Source organism: Miscanthus floridulus, chromosome 13 (genome assembly GCF_019320115.1).
Source record: "Miscanthus floridulus cultivar M001 chromosome 13, ASM1932011v1, whole genome shotgun sequence".
In the NCBI taxonomy this organism is placed as follows: domain Eukaryota; kingdom Viridiplantae; phylum Streptophyta; class Magnoliopsida; order Poales; family Poaceae; genus Miscanthus; species Miscanthus floridulus.
Window position 1 is genome coordinate 31400102 of NC_089592.1, and position 20205 is coordinate 31420306.

Below are 20205 nucleotides of genomic sequence, written 5' to 3' on the forward strand. Positions count from 1 at the left end.
AACCTGCATACTGATATACCATTACAAGCCTCGACAACAATCTAGTACTGGTGGACCAAAGATCAAACCAGCATTCATCTTTGGGAGAAATTCTGATGCGTAGTGTTGCCAGTGTGACCCATGCACCATCATTAGATCAATACAAATAACAGGTTCTGTGCATGTGACGACCCAAGGGCTGAATGAGATATGGTCCTCCTGCATTGAGCTAACTTGTGACTGGGATGCAAAGATCCAATAGCAACTCCATATGGTCCCGAGCAATCCTCACGCATTGGATTATTATGGAAAACAACAATTATCCCTCTTCCCATGACTATATGATGGCTCATCAAGTAGCAAAACAACCATCTGCTCCCGATGGTATTGAAGGGCACTCTTTGGAACATATGAATCTGACAAAGGAATGAAAATTCAAACCCATATACAGACAGATCAGGCCTTAATGGCAAAATTACAAGGGTCACTGTTCCTTTCACAGATCAGCCACAGGTGTGCGCATGCATCCATGCGCAAACGACAATTAGGCACCATTTGGAGTATCCTTACAATGTTGAAAACCTGGGTGACATGGTACTGGTACTGGTCACCTCAATATTTATAAGGAGACCTCCAGATTTATCATGAAGCAGTTTTTACAAACTACACCAGACGCTAAACATCAAACCTATGACATGTCTCGGATTTACAAGGGAACAAAATACACATTCTAGAGATGTAGCAGAAGCTCCACTTGATACAGATGCCCATCAAATCTCAAACCCCAGGCTTCTGCAGGGTGTACAAGGCCATTAACCATTCCACCAAAAATATACACACAGCAACCAGAAGTATCTACACATGCCCCGTGGAAGGATCGGTAATTTGGGCACTGACCATCAATTCTTAGTTTTTTCCACATCTTTTTGGTCATTTTCTTGGAACCTGACTCGTACTGAAGTAGAGCTGGTGTATCCAAGATCCAAAAGTCATCCTTTCGACGCATTTGTGAGTCCTCCCCGCCATACACAAGGACCTTGCCACCCAAGGCAAGTATTGCTGAATGCCCAACCCGTGGAAAAGGAAGTTCACCAAGAGCACTAGACAAGTCATACTTTAGCTCCTTCCATTTGGGGTATTGATCACTAATATCAAACAGCCAGACATCATTAAGAACCTCAAATTCTGATCCTCTACCACCAAATAATACCATGCGTGTACCACCAATCCAAGTTAAAGAGTGACCAGAACGAGGTGGAGGCAAAGGCCATGTGTTGCCTATTTGGTGCCAACTGGCAGATTGGAGGCCATTTGAGAGATCAAGAAGCCATGTATCACCAAGCCGGCTGCCATAGAGCCCTACCCCACCATGAATTACAATAAACTTGTCATCCACGCAGCAGGCTGCATGAGCTCCACGAGGAGGTGGTGCAAGCGGACCTACCTCCAGCAGTCCCCATGAGATCCGTATCCTTCGATGCTCTTCACAGATAATTTGACCTATCCATGTATCATTCAAGCGCTGCCCCTGATCTGTGATTCCACCAAACAAGACTAATGTGTCACCAACTAGAGTGCATGAATGACTGAATCGACCACCTGGAGTGCCAGAGGCTAATTGCTGCCAGCTAAGTATAGCAGGCGGTCTATTTCCAGCTCCAGTTCCAGCATAAGCCACCCAAGTATCATCAAGATGGTGACCTAACTAGAGCAATAGATAACATCAGAAAACTAGTTAGAAACCAAAGACTGGGATAAAATATTATCAAATAAGTCTTCATAATTGTAATGAAAGCATATAATCACAGTATGCAAATAATGCAATTATCCTTTCACATAGAAAGAGGAAGAAAGGTAAAAGAGACAATCGTCTCCAATAACTACATATATAGAAAGTGTTATGCTTTAACACCATGTGTCAGGTGTAGCAGCCCTGGGACAGAACATATACATTAAACAGAGCATAAAGTTTTACATCTGGACCATTATCAGGGAGAGGAAGGACTGACAGCATGGATGGAAGGAGACAAGAGCACTGAAAGTAGAATCTGGAACATAGATAAGAGAATATATTAGAAAACAAATAGACTAATTTCACTTTCTCTTCTCCTCCAGGACATGATACCTCACCCTTTTATGGGGATGGACCAATGGACTCTCAAGTGACAACTCTTTATCTCCAATCAAAAAAAGAAGCCAGACTCAATTATTTGTCTGAATAGCCCATGAAAGAACTGATCACAACCAGATATAACCCATCTTTTTATACTTCCTGGATTTATTGCCATCTATTAACATCAGATTCCTATACGCAGGCCCATTACAACACAGAGAACATGGGCAGTGGAACAATGACCACATTTTTTTCCTGTTAGTGGTAGCAACGCTGGTGAAGTCATATAGGTTGTGTAGTTGTTGGCCCCTTGGTTAAATATAGTGGCGTGGTAAGCGCAGCATCATGCTGTCCCTCTTTCAACTTTCTTTCACATTCATAAGTCTAATCAGTGAGACATTTTTCTTCAAAATCTAAGAGGGATTCTTCCCATCCTTGACCATGGAAGAGAAAGCAACAACACAGTGTCACACTTCCAGCAGGCATCATAGACTGCCTTGGAGCCTTCCTGAAGCTCGCATATCATGGAATGAACTGTATTTAATGGAGACCGCAACCCTTGACCTCGCACGAATATGTCAGTGGTTCCCATAATAACTCCATAGAAGTCCAAAACTTGATGAAGAGCACTCATCACCATAGCACCTAGATCAGAACTGGTCTCTTGCAGAATCCACATCGTTTGCATAGCGTCCAATATTTGTGGCCGGTTAACATCTTCTCTGTAGCAAAAGCCATGGTGTTCGATACAAAATGATGTGAAACGGTCTCATCATGGTCATCCCGTGCAAAAGAAGGATAAATGGCATGATTTGAAGGAGCATCACAGGGATCATGTGATAGGATGATACCTCAACTGAAGTGCATGCACGAGCACCATGAGTGACCAACAACAGAGAAATGCAGTGGTAGGCAGATGCAGAAGGGGAGGATTTCGACCTAGGCAGCTAAGTTCAGGGTTAGTATTGGCTTTGCGCCGATATTAAATCTTTTTTTTTTTTCTCGAAAACGCAGGAGAGCTGCGCTTCATTAAATTAAGAAGAGAATAAAGGGCAAGAGCCCAAACAACACCACACACACACGCACCCACCCCAGTTTCTAGGATTACACTCACGCCGGTGACATAAACACACAAGACGACCACTACTGAGTTAGACACTCTAACTACCGATATTAAATCTAGGGAGAATCATTGTTCCTTGAAGACACCCACACCCTTATCTCCAGAGCTAAGTATTAGGATGTTAACTCTAAGATGAGTAGATGGCTGTCACCAGATCAGGGACTCAGACACCTTTTAGACCAAATACTAACTTACCGGCACTATTCATGTATAAGAAGGCTCTTCTTTCGTATTGGCTGAAAAGGTCTTAATCTTATAACATAAAACATCGCCTCGATTCTCAGAGTAAAAAAAAAATTTAGGTGATTGTATTCTTTTTCCTTTTTCCTTTTGCTTTTTTCTTGAATACATACTCCCTCCGCCCCATAATAAATAACTTTCTGAAAATTTTCAGACAGATTAAGAACGTTGGCAAAAGATGCATGTACCTCATCTCCTTTCCTTCCTCAGAGGATATCTCTTGAATTTGTTGGTTATCATTTACATGCACCCATAATTAGCTTCCGTATTAAGAGGCATTGTTCCATTTTTGTGTAGAATGTTATTTGTTTTGCGACAAATTTTAAACGTTAGAAAATTATTTATTTTGGGACGGAGGGAGTAGATGATTGTGTTCAACCTAAAAATCAACGCAAACAAGCAAATCAGGAGTTCAGGAGGACAGATGTGATGTCTACAGTTAAGTAGAAAGAGCAACGAAAATCTTCTAATGGAATAACCAATGTAAACATAAAATAGAAGCTCAAATAATAATAATAAAGGATCACAAAAACACAAACAGCACATCAATGGTGAAAAGTATAGCTTCAAGCTGGACAGAACCAAAAGCAATCTGTTGACAGTCAAAATATGATTGGGTAAGTTGAAGATGGATTGGAGAAGATGTGCAGACAAGAAAAGAGCAAAATGATCAAATTTAGAGCAATTTGGGCTAATTTGGCATTGTCCACGAAAAACCGGCCTAGACCGGTTTTGGAAACCGGCCCGGTTTGTGTAGAGTAAACTGGCCCAGGCCGGTTTTGGCAGAGTGCCTACGGTGTTCAGTAGAAACCGGCCAGGCATGTTTTGGCAGTCCAAGCCTAAATTTGTGTTTGTCCTTTGGAAACTCATCTGATCTTGTGGGAAACTTGTAAATTACGTGTGGAATAAGTTTCCTACTGGGATGAGACTCCCCTCTCTATTTATATGAGAGGATCACGGCCAATTGAGAGATCCATCTATCCACTTGAAAAAAAAAACACATCTACTACACTTTTTACCGTACTTCCATCTACTACTGCTCACCATTCTTTGTTGCTGCTGATGGCCGGTGGTTCAATGACAACGAAGTAGAGCGGTTAGGCCGGCTAGGGCAGCCCATAGCTGCCGCACGCCCCGATGGGGTCCCTCCCGGGCGTGTGGGGTTTCAGATTTCAAGGGACCTTGCCGGCATGCACTCCTGACGAGGCTCCTCCAATTACTCATCATTTTGGCCTCCAAGTGTTATCACCTTCTCCTGGAGATGTGTCCTTTGATGAACGGTGGTGCTTTTGTTAGTGAGGCCACAAATGATTTGCTGCAGCAAGGCTGAGGCAGCTCTCACATTATTCTAGGGGCTTGGACTTTTGGATACATCAGAACAGAATCACTGTGTGCTTGATGGTGTTACCCCACGCATGGCTATTGGGCCTTACTGCTTGTAGAAGAAGAGGTGCAGCTTTGGGGCATGGCTGGGGAGCAAAAGCTCTCACTGTTGAGTGCCCTTGCACCTAGTGATTAGGTCTTGTCTTGTCATGGTTGTGACGCTGTCGAGCGTATCTTGAGAACTAAAAGGGTATGAGGGTGTGTACTTTGGGGTTTCTCCCTTTCTCTCTTCTTTAATATAAAGATTCAGCTCTCCTGCGTGTTCAAGACAAAAAAAAAAGAATTGTACTCCACTACAAATCTTGAAAACTGATTTCGGATGTCCATAGAATTTATGTATCACATCAAACAATCTCAATTAGATTTACAGTTAGACTTTTAAATTAATTAAAATAATCAGGTTAAGTATAACCTCCAAGTCATCAGAAGTTCTTTCACGTCTAATATTCTTAAGGCTAATGGGATCAGAGATAAACTAATCATGCAGAAAGAGGAAAAAACTATTAAAAGGGCAGAACTTTAAGTGCAAAGAATATAGCTACGGAAAATTGTCTGGTTTTTCTTTTTCTGGATTTGGAGACTAAATAGTTTATTAGATAAACAATGTTATAACTCAAACAAAGTACTCTGAAGGGAAGCAACTAACTTGCTTTGCAAGACAAATAGTTCCAGCTAATGAACCATTTGGATTTGATCCATAGGATTTAATTCAAACTTGAAATAAACTCCTAAATTTCCAAGGAATTCCTCCTACAATCATGACGCAAGTCTTCCTGAAGTTTTGTCGGATGTGCTACACTACCCGGACATACCAGTGTATGTCACAGTCAGGATACATGAGTATATTGGAGGAAGGTTCTCCAAACAATTAGCAAGTGTGTCATAAGGCCAGTCTCAGTGGGGGTTTCATTACCCAGTTTCTAATACACTCATATTTTGAAAATAGTGCAGAAGAGTTTCATCCCCATGAAACTCTTACTCCCATGAAACTTTCATCATCTCTTTCTTCATAAATACAGTGACATGTCAGCATATTTAATGCCCATGAAACTCTCATGAAACCCCATTGAGATAGGCCTAAGTAACAGAACTGTGCAAGCTTCATAATCGATAAAGCAAAGTATTTTTAATGAAATCATAAGTAAAGTTGAGCACTGAGGTTACTCACAACGGGTTGTAACATACAGATTTATTAGATGCCATCATTAAGGGAGAAAGATATACAGCTTTGGCATGAAATCCAACTAATCAGCATTAATTTCAATCGTTTGGACCCACTTTCATAGACACAAACATATCAAATAATTAATTGCTATGAGTCATAGCATTGGATACAGCTCTTCTGATGATGTGGCAGCTTTGGATATCAAGTATGATACCATGGATTAGGATTAGCCTAAGCATTCTACCTTTTCTGAACAGCTCCCCTGTTGTTTTCTTAAACAGGCATAAACAGAACAAGCAAATCAAAGCATCAATCGGACATCTGCAACAGCAGCAAAGATTCTGCATATAATCTGCAAACTATAAGCAACTTATCACCCCAAACAAATCTATTGGAGTTCATAATACCCATTCTAGTACTCTGCCCCAGGGATCGAATTTCCCCTCGTGAATTGATTCATAGACAAGGCACAAAGCAATCATCTTTTCAACCTTATTGAACCAATTCTGTAGCAAGAAGGACGTAGTGAAACAGTTTGGTTGAAATTACCTCCCTCGCAGCCGCCGCCGAAGAGCACGAGCCAGCCGGCGACGAGGTTGAGCGAGTGCGACGCGCGGGGCCGCGGCGAGGCGCCCCTGACAGGGACGCGGCGCGCGGACAGGGCGCCGAGCCTGGCGACCTCGGCGTAGACCCTCCGCCACGGCGCCTGCAGGCCGCCACCGCCGCCGCCGTGGCGGTCGCGCCGGCGCTCGGCGAGCGCGGCGGCGGCGCGGGCGCCCCAGTCGCGGCGGCACAGCGCCTCCCAGAGCGCGTCCGAGGAGGCCCAGGCTCGGAACGCGCGGCAGGTGGCGGCGAAGGAGAGCACGGCCTCGGGCGGGAGCAGACGGAGGATGGAGAGGACCTGGTCGTAGCCCAGCTGCGCGATGGGCGGCGGCGGCGGCGACGACGACGACGACGTCGACGTCGACGCCCCTGCCTCTTCCTCCTCCATACGCTCACCGCCGCCGCCAACCGCCCCGCCGCATCCCATCGCCGGCCATGGTTGTTGCCATTTGTCTCGCCCTTGCCCTCCCCCTCCCACCTACGGCGCTATGCTTGATGCCTTCTAGGTCGCCACGGCTGTGTTTGTTTCTTGGGCGGTTGGATCCTGTGAGAAGTGGGTTCGATGCTAGTCTTCTTCCCTGCTTGGTTTGGATGCCATGGATGATCCTGGAACGTCAAAAAGGAAGGCGAGTGGAAGGAGAGGAGGCTGATGTGTCGGGGGCACTGGAGCCGTGGGAGCTCGAGCAAGCAAGCAGGCAGCTCTGAGGAGGGAAGTGGCGGGGAGAAGAGTGTGGCCCGCTTGTGTTTGTGGTGGACTGGTGGCGGTGGTCACCTGCGGAGCAGTGTGCAGTGCAGAAATGTCGTTATGCCGATGGGCTGTTTCGAACTGCAATCAAACCTTTTGTAGGAGTATTCAGTGTCACTTTGTTTAGATCATGTGCTAATTGAATTCTAGGCTGTGAGGTCTTACCATATTAGGGCAGCTTCAACCATCGATTTTTAGCTAGCTCTAAACATTTTTTTATATTTTAATAGAAGAGAAGAAAAAAATTAGCTTTTAATTAAGAGTTAAGCTCTTGCACACATTTTAAGGTTATTATATGAGAGTGTCATGTGATGCTACCCATGTTAAAAGCTATATATCCAATAGTGCTAGCTTTTAGCAATAGCTCATAATATGATTAGGTCCACATGACACTCTCACATGATTTTGGATTGTGTGTATGAGTCTAGCTCTTGATCAAGAGCTAGTTTTTCTCTCTCTTCTATTAAAATATAAAAAAAAATGCTTAGAGCTAGCTTATGATCAATCATTGTGGGTGCCCTTATAGAATTCCACTCACGTGCTCCATTTGTCACTACGGTATCTATGTCGGTCAAACTTTCTTAAGTTTAACTATGTTTGTAAAAAAATGCAATATTTGTAGACACTCATTATGTACTATAAATATTAATGTTTTATTATATCTATTTTTTTAAAATTAAAAGCGTTTGACTTCTCGGGAATCGACAATGATACTTATCGTTATGGTATTCGTGCCGGTTAAACTTTCTTGATTTATAGAAAATATTAACAATATTTATATCTCTAAATACGTTTATTATAAAAATATATTCAACTATCTATAAATATTAATATTTTTTGTATATATTAATATTTTCTTGTAAATATTTGGTCAAAGTTTTTTTGAAAGGTATATTTGATCAAAGTTAACAGTGTTTTGCATGGGAAAGCAGGAACGGCCCTTATTTAGGACGGAGGGGTACGTATGAAAGAAATCCACTCATTCGACACGTTTAGATTCCAAATGTGAGCTTCACGCACCAACCGGTTCTAGATTCAGCTCATACCCGGCCCGGTGGTGGTGGTGCTAGAATAAAGTGAAGTGTTACGGTCACGTGTGGGTACGTAGCGGCGCAATTTTCTTGTAAATTTGAGCTTGAAATCTGATGGCGACGGGGCGGAATTTTGGCGCGTTCCGGTGGCAGCCAATGGAGATGCGACAGAATTCTTGTGTTCTAGACTAGACAAGGTGTGTGGGGGCATGCACCGGACACGGCGTTCATGTCGGGATTCCCCTCTGATAACGATGCTTTCATCCCCATCTGAGAAAGCCATTTCCTCCTCCTTGCTGTTATCTACTCAGCAGCACGCGGTCAACCAAAACTCACCCTCTCCTCACTCCGGCAGTAATCGGCATGTTCAGCCAACTAATAGTATTTTTCTCTTACAATAAATCAGTCTCAGTCAGTCTAAATCAATTCAGAAATCAACCAGCGAACAGACCGATTAACTAGTAAGTAATATAAACATGTTCACATATGTATCCTAACAAACAAAAAAACACTTACGAAACAATGATATCCTGTTCGGTTGGCTGGTTCGTATCGTGAAGAAATGCTGCTGGCTGATTTGTGTGAGAGAAAAATATTATTTCGACTAAAAATTTACGATCATTTACGACAAGCCACGGCCAAACAAATAGGCTGAGGAACGTAGAGTACCTACCTATAAGCCACGCTTAGTTACTAGTATACTATGACAAACACGGTTTATTTACAAAGTGGACAAGCTTTGCTATCAGAGTTGCATGCGGGGCACAGTCATCTGTCATCCAAAGCAGAGAAACCAGGCATCTCTGAACTTCTTCCATAGGCTCAACAAGCAACCAAAGGTACTGTAACAGATGTTAGGATGTCACAGAAGGTGGATACGTGGCCAAATTGATCTCCTTCACCCTTGCTAGCTAGTCAAGCTAGATGCTGAGTGCTCTGCGAAAGTGAGTCTGACTTGCTGCAAATCCTGTCAAAGTTTCAGACTCACCTCTTTTTGGTTTGGGTACAGCAAGGATTTTCGAGATGCTAAGTTTATGCAGGACCAGACCTGGGCCTGGACCGAGACTCTGCCCAATGCCTAGGGTAGGCCCATGAGAGTATTATGGCCCATGAAAGTGGCCCCTGACGGTGGGATTCGCGATGGCGTTAGCGCAAATGCAGGACCAAAATAAACAGATGTTCTTATAGATTCCTTAACAATACTTTGTAAGGAAATATGGCGATAAATAGTTGAGGATCAAGCTCTACCAATATGAAAAGAGAAATCTATGTCTTACTACTGGTCACAAGCTTTATGTTGGAGCGTTCAGTTCATCCTGTTCCGGTCCTACGTCAGTTCACCTATTTCCATCCGAGCGCTAACATCTTTCTTCCCTCCGAGACCGCATATAGCAAGTTCTTGATCACTCAATGCCAACCTAATTGAGAAGATTTGTTTGGGACCCGGCTAGGCCGGTCCTTCTACGCCGCCGCCTGCCAAACCGGCTTGGCCAGTTTGGGACCCGGCTAGGCCGATCCTACGCTACTGCTGAGCCCGTGAAAACCGACCTGGACGGTTCGCCGGTTCGAGTCCGAACTAGTGACTTTCCAAATCGGTTTTTGGATGTACTTTCACATGGAAAACTTGGAGATTATGATTTGAACTCATTGCCTATTGGGATAAGACCATCTCATAGGATCACGGCCGATTGAAGGATTCAACACGCAATCATCTTTTTACATCTATTACCCTACTTTTGTCCTTTTCCAGCCCTCTTGCTGTTCGTTACATCTCTCCGCGAGATTCATCGGCTGTGCGGGATACACCGCCCATCGCGTGCGGGATACAACGCGACAGCTTCAGGATCTTTCAATGGTCGAGTGACATGGAACACCCCATGTGGCAAACCAACACACATATAACATCCAACATCGTGCCCCACTAACAAGGTTATTATGCTTACAGAAAATTACATGATTCACACAATGTATAGTCATAGTTATCCCTCCTAGGTTCGGCTCTTCAGTTGACTCGCTCAGATTCCTATTGGAGTTAACTTGTAGCTCATCTTGGATCCGCCCAATCCAAGGTCTACTATGCAGCGGTGAATAGAGCGCTACCTCATAATCCACCAGGCAGCAACACCTGTGAGTACATTACGTACTCGCAGGACTTAATTCCAACATATAATATTTTGTGGATGCATAGGGTGATTATCGGGCATTTGTATAAGTGCGGAAAGCAATGATGTTCATTAAGATTATAACATGCTATGATCAACATTAGGAGTAAAGGTATTTATCATTATAACAGAAGTGCTCATAATCCATCATTCATGCTACCATGGGTATAGAAAGAAAGAACAACCGAATAGTTCCATCTCGAAGGACTCCAGGCTTTCAAGACTCTGGAGAGGTATACAACTGTACCCACACGGAAGAATGGGACTAACCTCCATACCCCATGCACGAGGTAAGGGTTGCCTCACATCTTGCAACCTTTCCCTAATTCGACTAGGTTCTTGGTCAATGTCCCGGACATTCTCGACCGACGCTACCCCCTTGCTAGTTTCACAGATAAACATGTCGCAATTAGTTACTTAGCTTGTCGACCCCATCTGCGACATGTGGTCTGTACGGGTGGTTACTCAGACTTACGTATCCCAATACACGGTCCTTACTGCTCCAAGAGCTATGTCGCATGAGCAAGATATCTAATTTATCATCAAGATTATCATATTAGGAACATTAGTCCTTAGCTAGATTGGTTATGTAAGTCAAGTTGTACCCTCGTTGGTTTTAGTAGTTAATTATCCAGGTGTAGCATCCTACACGCGCGAGTATGAGTTCCCTTCTCATGCTCGACTTCTACCATTTCCCAAGCAACTAAGCAATAAGCATTAAGCGTTCCCATTCTCATTGTTTAGATGAGAGGCTTCTATAGATTATTAAGCTACTCTAGGTGTAGTGTGAAGGTGATCATTTTCCAAAACTACGTGTAAGCAAGACTCATAATGTAACTTGATAAGTATCCAAAGTAGGGTTCATAATAGTAGGGTGCCTGCCTAGGTTTTGCCGCTCGAACAAAGTTGAAGTTGTAGACGACAACTCACACATGTTCCTCATGCTATTCGGCTCCTAAAAGAGAACAAGGATCGAGGCTGAGGTCATTCGAGGGAGACTTAGGAATAGGTCTCGAATTTGAGCTTGGGATAGAGGCTTCTACCTATGGCTTTACCATTGCCCTTTGTGGAAACTATGCTTATCCTAGTGCTGTTGGCTCCTTGGGTAAGATGGTTGAACAATCTCACACTCTTTATGTGTTGTCGGACACTCCGTGCTAGCTGATGGACACTCCATTGTGCTGGGTGCTAGGATGGGTTGTCTCTAGGTTGGCTCTGCTCAGACTATCGAATACTCCGTGGGGACCATAAATACTCCGGTAGGTTCAGGACATGGTCATTCCTAGGGTTAGCTAAGAATATCGGATGGTCCGACCAAATGATGGACTCTCTGATGGAAACTAGGTTCTCTTGGGTTACTATTCTCTATAAGTCAACAGACACTCCGCCACGATTGGCGAAACACTCTGCTGCGTCGCTCAGAATGGGATTTTGGCTATTGGTGGCTAGACTCAGGATTAGCGTACACTCCGTATTGATTACGGACACTCCGTCAGTCGGGTGACAGAACCTATGCTCTTGGGTAATCTTGGGATTCAAGTCTAGATGTGCTCAGCTATAATCTATGCATGTGCGAGATATCTCTAGAATAGTTATGTGGTTTACTAGGCTCAAGATAGCTAGGGTTAGAACTTGTTTTACTAAGTGTGGCTAGGGCTTTAGGATAAAGCTTAGAGATTCAAGAACTCGAGGATGAACCATACGATTGGGATAAAACCTTGGCTCTGAGATCTGAGAGCTTCCATAGTAGGGTTGGAGATCCAAACTTCCTTCACTCATACCTTCCTCATCCAAACTTGGCTTGGCTCCATATGGTCTTCCTCTTGCAACACACCAATGGAATGGATCAAAGGACTATCCATGAGGTTGTTGGATGAATGAGCTAGGTAAGAGCTTCTTTGAACTTACTTACATATGATGGGCTACTACCAACATGTAATCTCCAATCTTGCACACAAATCCATGGATGTCTGGGTGAAGAATCCAAGAAATGAAGATGGTTCTTCTTGAGCTCACCATGAAGGGGTTGAGGGATGGAGGGCATCCATGGGTTGCTGCTGATGCTTTCCTCCTTCCTCTCCTTCATCTTCTCCAATCTCTCCCCTCCCTAGTCCTTAGGGTTCTTGCTTGTTCTTGAGTGAGTTAGAGAGAGAGAGAGAGTGAGTGTTGCAAACGGGAGGATGAGTGAGAGAGTGAGGCTTTAGCTGAGAGATACCCATTCCATTTCGTGCTGACATGTGGGTCCCACTCACTCAAGTGGCAAACAACTCATTTCCCATTTTTGCTGCTGCTCTGTGCTCTATCGGATGGTCTAGTAGACTGGCGAACTATCCGGCAGTCTCTGCCTTTGCCGAATTAGCTAAGCCATAGGGTGGTTGGTTATCGATAACTAATACCTTGCTCTTGAGTAGTTCCTCGGGATTGAGTTGGTGTTGATGATAGCAATAGGTTGGATCCTAATTGAACCTGATATTCTCTTCCAATTCGGATATGAGCATGACCATGGCCATCCAGAGATTTCCACAAGATGCTTCATGGGGTTATTGTTGTCAAGCATCGCATTGCGAGTTGCAAGTCTTTATGGAGGGTTGATGGTTGACTCCTTTCAATCATTAAAATGGTTGCATAGTGTTGCAACAAACTAGGGTCGTTACATTGCCGACCCTAGAGTAACCCTAGGCATGATCCTCCCCGAGGGTCCTCCCAGGAGGTGTTCCCAAATTTTTGCGGTGGAGGATAGGCACTAGATCGGCCTAATGGATCTCTAGATCAGGTTTCATCGATCCCAGAGTTGTTTATTGCGTGTGATAGGTTGATTTGAACCTAGGGCTTGCTAGCCCTTGCTGATGTGTGATCTGGATCACAATCTATCATCAACACACTTTTTGGTGACTCCGCTAGAGAAAGAGATCAATCAAGAGATCAAGATGCCTGAAAATCAAGCCAAGAACGGAGGTGACCTCCCCGATGCATCCAATGAGGACAACATCCTCCACCCACCACTATTGATCAACTTCTAGAGAATCTTCACAAGGAGTTGGAGGCAAAGAAAGCTGTAAATGTGGCGACAGCACTAGCAGGCTGCTCATTCAAGAGCCGTTCAAGTAAGGCGTGGCTGCACAAGACAAGCCTATCAATATTCAGACCTACACTTTCGAGCTCCCATCTTCATCTACACCTAAGGTAATCCCATCTGTAAGTGAACCCCCTTCTGATACATTTACTTCAAAACAAGTCAAATTGATGAATCAATGGATGGAAGAATGGGAGGCCAGTTTGATTAGTCGGTTTTAGTAATATTCAACATAATGCTAGTTTTAAGAAACAATTAATGCTGAATCTGTCATTCCTAGTTGCTCTTTGCCAACACCATCAGTTCCTAAGACCATAGATTTTCCCTATGGCATGTCGGTGAGCGCTTCAAAGGGTCAAGGCAGCTGTGGTGGGTACTAATGCTTTGATTGTCAATTCTACATATACTGCTCCAATCACTAGTGTCCCTTGGACAAGTAATATTGAAGATTGGATTGATGATAATATGAGCAAGTTAGCAAGCTTTAAAACTCCTTTTACTACTATTGCTTATGGGCCTGGTATTGCTCTTGAGGGCACTGCTGAGTCGAATCATGTTCCTTCATATGTTTTTAATCATCACTTGAATACTTGGCAAGCGAAGCAAAATTGTGAGAGGCCGATTAATGAAATCAGGCCATACTAATGTTAGCTCATTGGGTAGGCCAACTTTTCAAGTTGGATATGCCGATCCTCAACATGGTAAAGAAAATTTGCCATAAGTAAAAGAGATTCTCGCAAAGCATGAAGCTTCTATGGGTAGGAAGATGATGAGGACATCACTCCTTCGGATGTACCCACTGATCCTCCAACCATTATGCAAGGTTCAATGACCCAAGCTCGAATGCGTCAACTCAATTTAGAGGTGAGCTCGTTCTTAAGCGATCATTTTCATACTTTTGAGAATAGACTACTACCTAATGATGTTATCTTGCTTAGGAACATAGGAGAGGGTCATGACGAGGACATCACTCCATCACATACAAGCCAAGGAGAGGAGGAGGTCCAGCATGGGCGTCCAATTTATCTTTCTCATGGTGGAGGCCTAGTCCAACTGAAGTTAGAGCCTATCTTGGGTTTTAGGACCAGTCTGTCATAAAAACGGTCACAGGGCGCGTCTGGGCTCTATTTTCGACAATCCACATATGGATGGAAAGCTAATTAGATAAGGAAGCCAACGCAAGTGGTATCACGTCAAAATCCCTTTGGAATCAATGGGAATTGTCGAAATAAGTCAGCATCCAAAATCTACCAGGGTGCTGCGACACCGTCTTTTGGTCCATTGGACCGTGTATCGTGTTTGGGACCATTAGGGGACACGTCTAGGGGTCTTTGCATGACCCTAGAGTCTTCATAAATAGCCACCACCCCTCCATTAGGGTTTGTGTTTTGCTTAGATTGATCTATCAAGAACAGTTTCGCCGTTCTCGGTTTGTGATACCCCAACATCGTGAGATTAAACATTCATCTGCAATTTGGTTGTTTTCTTTCTTGTTCTTGCTTGTGTTCTTCGTTGCGTAGGTAGGGGTTAGCCTTCTTGGCGAGGTCAATCAGAACCGAGTCTCGGTTGATAACCAGAGGAGTTGTGTTGCTAAGATTACAGGGTTCGATCTTTCGATCTGAAGCCGGATCGGTGTGTCATTCTCCGCCACAACGATAGTTACCTCTACCTGACAGAAGATCGAGATCCCCATCCCCATTAAGTGGCATTCAGAGCTAAGGTATACCGTCAGGTTCACATTTATCCCCTAGTTTTGAGTGTTTCGTATTCGTCTCATAGTCCAGTGCCATACTCGTTTTTTTCCTATCCTAGAACCTTCCGCGCCATAGCCTTTGCATATTTCAGTTTCAAAGTCCGTCGTGTTGAGTTTGTGTCCTGGTCGAGGTCTTGTTGCTGGTTAGGTCGTGTTAGAGTCTAGTTTGTGTGTTTTTCCCATTATTTCCATCAAATCCTTGCTGCTGTGACCAATTTTGCGTGTATTGTTCCCGTTTTGTCCTCTAATTCGGAGTCAGTTCTCAAAACCTGGTCTAGTTTTTGCATACGAACTCGGATTTCGACGTTCCATATATCAAAATCGATCAGAAAAATTTTTGGATGCATTTGTCCCATGGCTTGTCGGGGTCGAAAAATTTTATTTTGGCCAAAAACTGGTTCATAAGATCCTCTTTTCGTGGTCACAAGCTTTTTAGTCAATTTTGAGCATGTCTTCTGAATTTTCCACAGGCCACGCCTTTCACTTGTTTAAGCTTATATTTTTTGTGGTTATTTCTTTTGTGCTCCTAAGTGAAAAAAAATATCAAAAAAATTAAAAAAGTTGAAGTTTCCCAAAAAAACAAGGACAAAAGAGAAATAATATCTAAAGGAGCACATAGAGAAGGACAAAGTAAGCTGTGTTAGCGTGTGTTGTCTGGTGTCCTTGTTCGTGTTGCTCTTGCTATCCACCATAATTGTTTGTCACACACCTGGCACTTGGAACATTTTAGACTAGCAACGAGAACAAGTACTTTGGACTATAATTCAGCATTACTTTCTGTTACTGACTTGTGTGCCAAATATACATATTATTCTTTATGTGCCTTCCAAGCTCCACGAACTCTTTAGATCAGTACAAAAAAGGTCCTTGCAATCTCGGTGCCACTACCTCATAGGTATCACGAACCAGCCGTCGATTGTACCGCCCACTACTTGCGTTGGTAAGAACTTTATAAGAGCTTGGTAAGACGCTTCCACTTACTGTGAAAAGTGACACCACTGCAACCACGTAGTCATTTGATAGGGATAACTTTCATCAGTTTGTTCCTATTTTTGTGTTTACAATGGCAGGAGATGATTAGACTGGAGATAACAATCCTAAGGATTTCAATGAGTGTGTCAGCCAAGAGCAACTGCAAGTTGCTGTAGAGAATGCCCAAAAAAGGATGAATGATGTCGTTAGGAAGGCCGTCACTGACGCACTCATTGAACTTAACATTGGCAACAACATAGAGAGATTGGACAAACAAATTTCCATGCTAACCGATAAGGTTATTGAGTTGGAAACCTTTGTGGCGGTCAACAACGATGTCTCCGGCAGCAACACCGATGGTCTCTTGCCAGAAGACACGGTGTATGATGCCAATGAGAACATAGATCGAGCAGCCTTCCGACAAGCAAGATTACGATGACATCTTCGCCGTAACACGATAGGTATGGGTGGTGTCCACCACCATCAAGGTAATAATCATCGTGTGCCCGATGATCCTTATGCTAAGATTAAGTTCACAATACCATCTTTTTCGGGTCATTATGATGCTGAGGAATATCTTGATTGGGAGATGACGGTAGAACAAAAGTTTAGTGCCCACCTTGTGCCTGAGCAACATAGAGTTCGACAAGCTACTAGTGAGTTTAATGACTTTGCCATTATTTGGTGGAATGGGCTAGCTATATAGAATGCTTTACCTGGTACATGGGAAGAACTTAAGATGGCTATGCGTGATCATTTTGTTCCTCCTTATCATAGAGACTTGCATAAGAAATTGATGCATTTAGAACAAGGAGAGAAATATGTACAGGATTACTATGGTGAGCTCCAAAATGGATTGATGCGTTGTAGTGTTGTGGAGGGGAACAAAGATTTCATTTGTCGTTTTTATTCGGGTTTGAGGCGTGAGATTCAGGACATTATTGATTATAAAGAATTTCACACTGTCAACCAGTTATTTTAGTCCGCTATGCTTGCAGAAAAGGAATTGCAGGGGCGTGAATAGCAGAGCAAGAGCAAGGTCAGCACCACATACATGCCACGCTCGGCACCATCTTTGGGGCTGACCAAGCCAACCACTTTTTGGGCACCTCCACCAGTGAGCAAGCGACCAACAACCTCTGGAGTTACCACTACACCTAAGGCACCTCCCGCACGACCTTTAGATTTAGGTAAAAATTCTTTGCTGGTGCCTGCCAATAGTGCCTCATCCGTTGCATCGACGGGACACACTTTGGGCATTCAGTGCCACCGCTACCATGGAATTGGCCATGTGTAGAAGGACTACCCAAGTCAGCGGGCATACATTGCTATAGAAGGTGGTTACATCAGTACCTCTGACATTGAAGATGAAGAAGATGAAGATACAGATGAGGAGGGCGGCAAAGTCCTTGGTGATGAGGCCACGGCGGCCTATAGGAGCATCATTGTACAGCGGGTGCTCAGCTCACAAGTATAGCAACCTGAGAAGCTACAACGCCATAACTTGTTCTAGATTTTCTTCGTCATCAGCAACCGTCGAGCACTTGTCATTATTGATGGAGGTAGCTGCAATAATTTGGTGAGTTCTAATTTGGTCAAGAATCTTGGCTTGACCACACGCCCGCACCCACGTCCATACCATATTCAGTGGCTAAATGATTCTGAAAAAGCAAAGATAACACAAACTTGCAGAGTTTCATTTTCTATTGGTTCTTATGCTGATTCTGTTGATTGTGATGTGGTACCTATGCAAGCCTGTTCACTCTTATTAGGTCGTCCTTAGGAACATGACAATGATGCTACACACCATGGTAGAAGTAATAAATACACTTTTGTGCATAAAGGAAAGAAAATTACTTTGGTACCTTTGACCCCTGCTCAAATTGTACAAGCTGATAGAGAACGCGCTGCTAGTTTGAATGATGTTCAATCTGAAAATCAGCAAGTTGCTAATTCTATTCTCCCACCTAAAAAGGATAAGTCTACATCTATTTATAAGGCCAAGGGGATTAAATTGAAGGGTGGTGTTATGCTTGTAACAAAATGTGACTTTGCTGAAATTTCTGATGATGATATTTGCTATGCTTTGGTATGCAAACGAGCTATGTTTTCGCTTGATGATATTGTTAGTTCGATGCTTCCTGCTGTCACTAACCTTTTGCAGGAGTATGAGGAATTTTTTCCAGCTGAGATACCCCTGGGGCTACCACCTATGAGAGGGATAGGGCATCAAATCGATTTGATTCCGGGAGCAACCTTGCCCAACTGTGCTGCCTATTGAATCAATCCTGAGGAGACTAAGGAAATTCAGTGGCAAGTCCAAGACCTTCTGGACCACGGGTATGTACGTGAAAGCCTTAGTCCTTGTGCCGTTCCTATACTTTTGGTTTCTAAGAAAGATGGAACTTGGCGTATGCGTGTTGATTGTAGAGCCATCAATAATATTACTATTTAGTATCATCATCCTATTCCTAGGCTAGACGACATGCTTGATGAGTTGTGTGGCTCTATAATTTTCACCAAGATTGACTTGTGAAGTGGCTACCACCAAATTAGAATGAAACTTGGAGATGAATGGAAAACCGCGTTTAAAACCAAATTCGGGTTGTATGAGTGGTAAGTAATGCCTTTTGGATTGATAAATGCACCTAGCACTTTCATGCGCTTAATAAATGAGGTTTTAAGAGCTTTTATTGGTCATTTTGTGGTAGTTTACTTTGATGATATATTAATTTACAACAAGTCTTTTGTTGAACATATGGATCACTTATGTGCTGTTTTTAATGCTTTACGTGATGCATGATTATTTGGTGACCTTGAGAAGTGCATCTTTTGCATGGATCGAGTTTCTTTTCTTGGCTATGTTGTAACTCCATAGGGAATTGAGGTGGACGAGATGAAAATTGAAGCCATAAAGAGCTAGCCGTTTCTCCAAACCGTCACATAGGTGAGAATTTTTCTTGGTCTTGCAGGATTCTACCATTGCTTCGTCAAAGATTTCAGCACCATTGCTACCCCATTACATGAGTTGATGAAGAAAGGGGTGGTGTTTCATTAGGGAAAGGCACATGAGGAGTCCTTTGACACTTTGAAGGACAAGCTCACACACGCACCATTGCTGCAACTTCTAAACTTTGGTAAGACTTTTGAGCTAGAATGTGATGCTAGTGGAGTTGGCATTGGGGGTGTTTTGATGCAAGATGGTAAACCCACTACTTACTTTAGTGAAAAATTGCATGGCCCTGTTCTGAATTATTCCACGTATGATAAGGAATTGTATGCACTTGTCCATTCTTTAGAGACGTGGTGTCATTATTTGTGGCCTAAAGAATTTGTTATTCATTCTGATCATAAATCTCTTAAGTATCTTCGCTCTCAACATAATCTGAATCGTAGGCATGCTAAATGGGTTGAATTTATTGAATCTTTTCCTTATATTATCAAACATAAGAAAGGGAAGGATAATGTGATTGCTGATGCTTTGTCTAGACAATATACCTTGCTGTCCCAACTTGATTGTCGGATTTTTGGGCTTGAATCAGTAAAAGAACAATATGCGCTTGATCCTGATTCTAAGGATGTGTTGCTGCATTATAGAGAAGGACGTATATGGAATAAGTTTATGATCAATGATGGGTTTTTGTTTAGAGCTAACCGCCTATGCATTCCAGTTGGCTCCGTTCGTCTTTTATTGTTGTAGGAGGCACATAGAGATGAATTGATGGGATATTTTGGTGCTAAGAAGACGGAGGAGGTGCTGTCCACATATTTCTTTTGGCCAAGGATGAGGCGAGATGTAGAACGGTACATGGCTCGGTGCGCCACATGTCAAAAAGCTAAGTCACGGTTGACCCCACATGGTT

At 43.3% G+C, this 20205-nt stretch overlaps 1 protein-coding gene across 1 annotated transcript; it reads right to left on the bottom strand.

Moving 5' to 3' along the window:
- Positions 1-390: 390 nt before the first annotated feature.
- LOC136498923 (F-box/kelch-repeat protein At1g51550-like) lies at positions 391-7395 on the bottom strand. The gene is made up of 2 exons (XM_066494622.1): positions 6553-7395; positions 391-1680 (listed from the first exon to the last, which is right to left on the bottom strand). The coding sequence occupies exons 1-2, from the start codon at positions 7031-7033 to the stop codon at positions 710-712; spliced, it is 1452 nt and encodes a 483-aa protein (XP_066350719.1). The 5' UTR covers positions 7034-7395; the 3' UTR covers positions 391-709.
- Between the last annotated feature and the right edge of the window lie 12810 nt (positions 7396-20205).

Coding starts and splice junctions, on each gene's coding strand:
- LOC136498923 (XM_066494622.1), bottom strand. CDS start 7,033: ATGGGATGCGGCGGGGCGGTTGGCGGCGGCGGTGAGCGTATGGAGGAG. Junction 1,681..6,552: donor CGGCGGCGGCTGCGAGGGAG/GTAATTTCAACC, acceptor TGCTCTAGTTAG/GTCACCATCTTGATGATACT.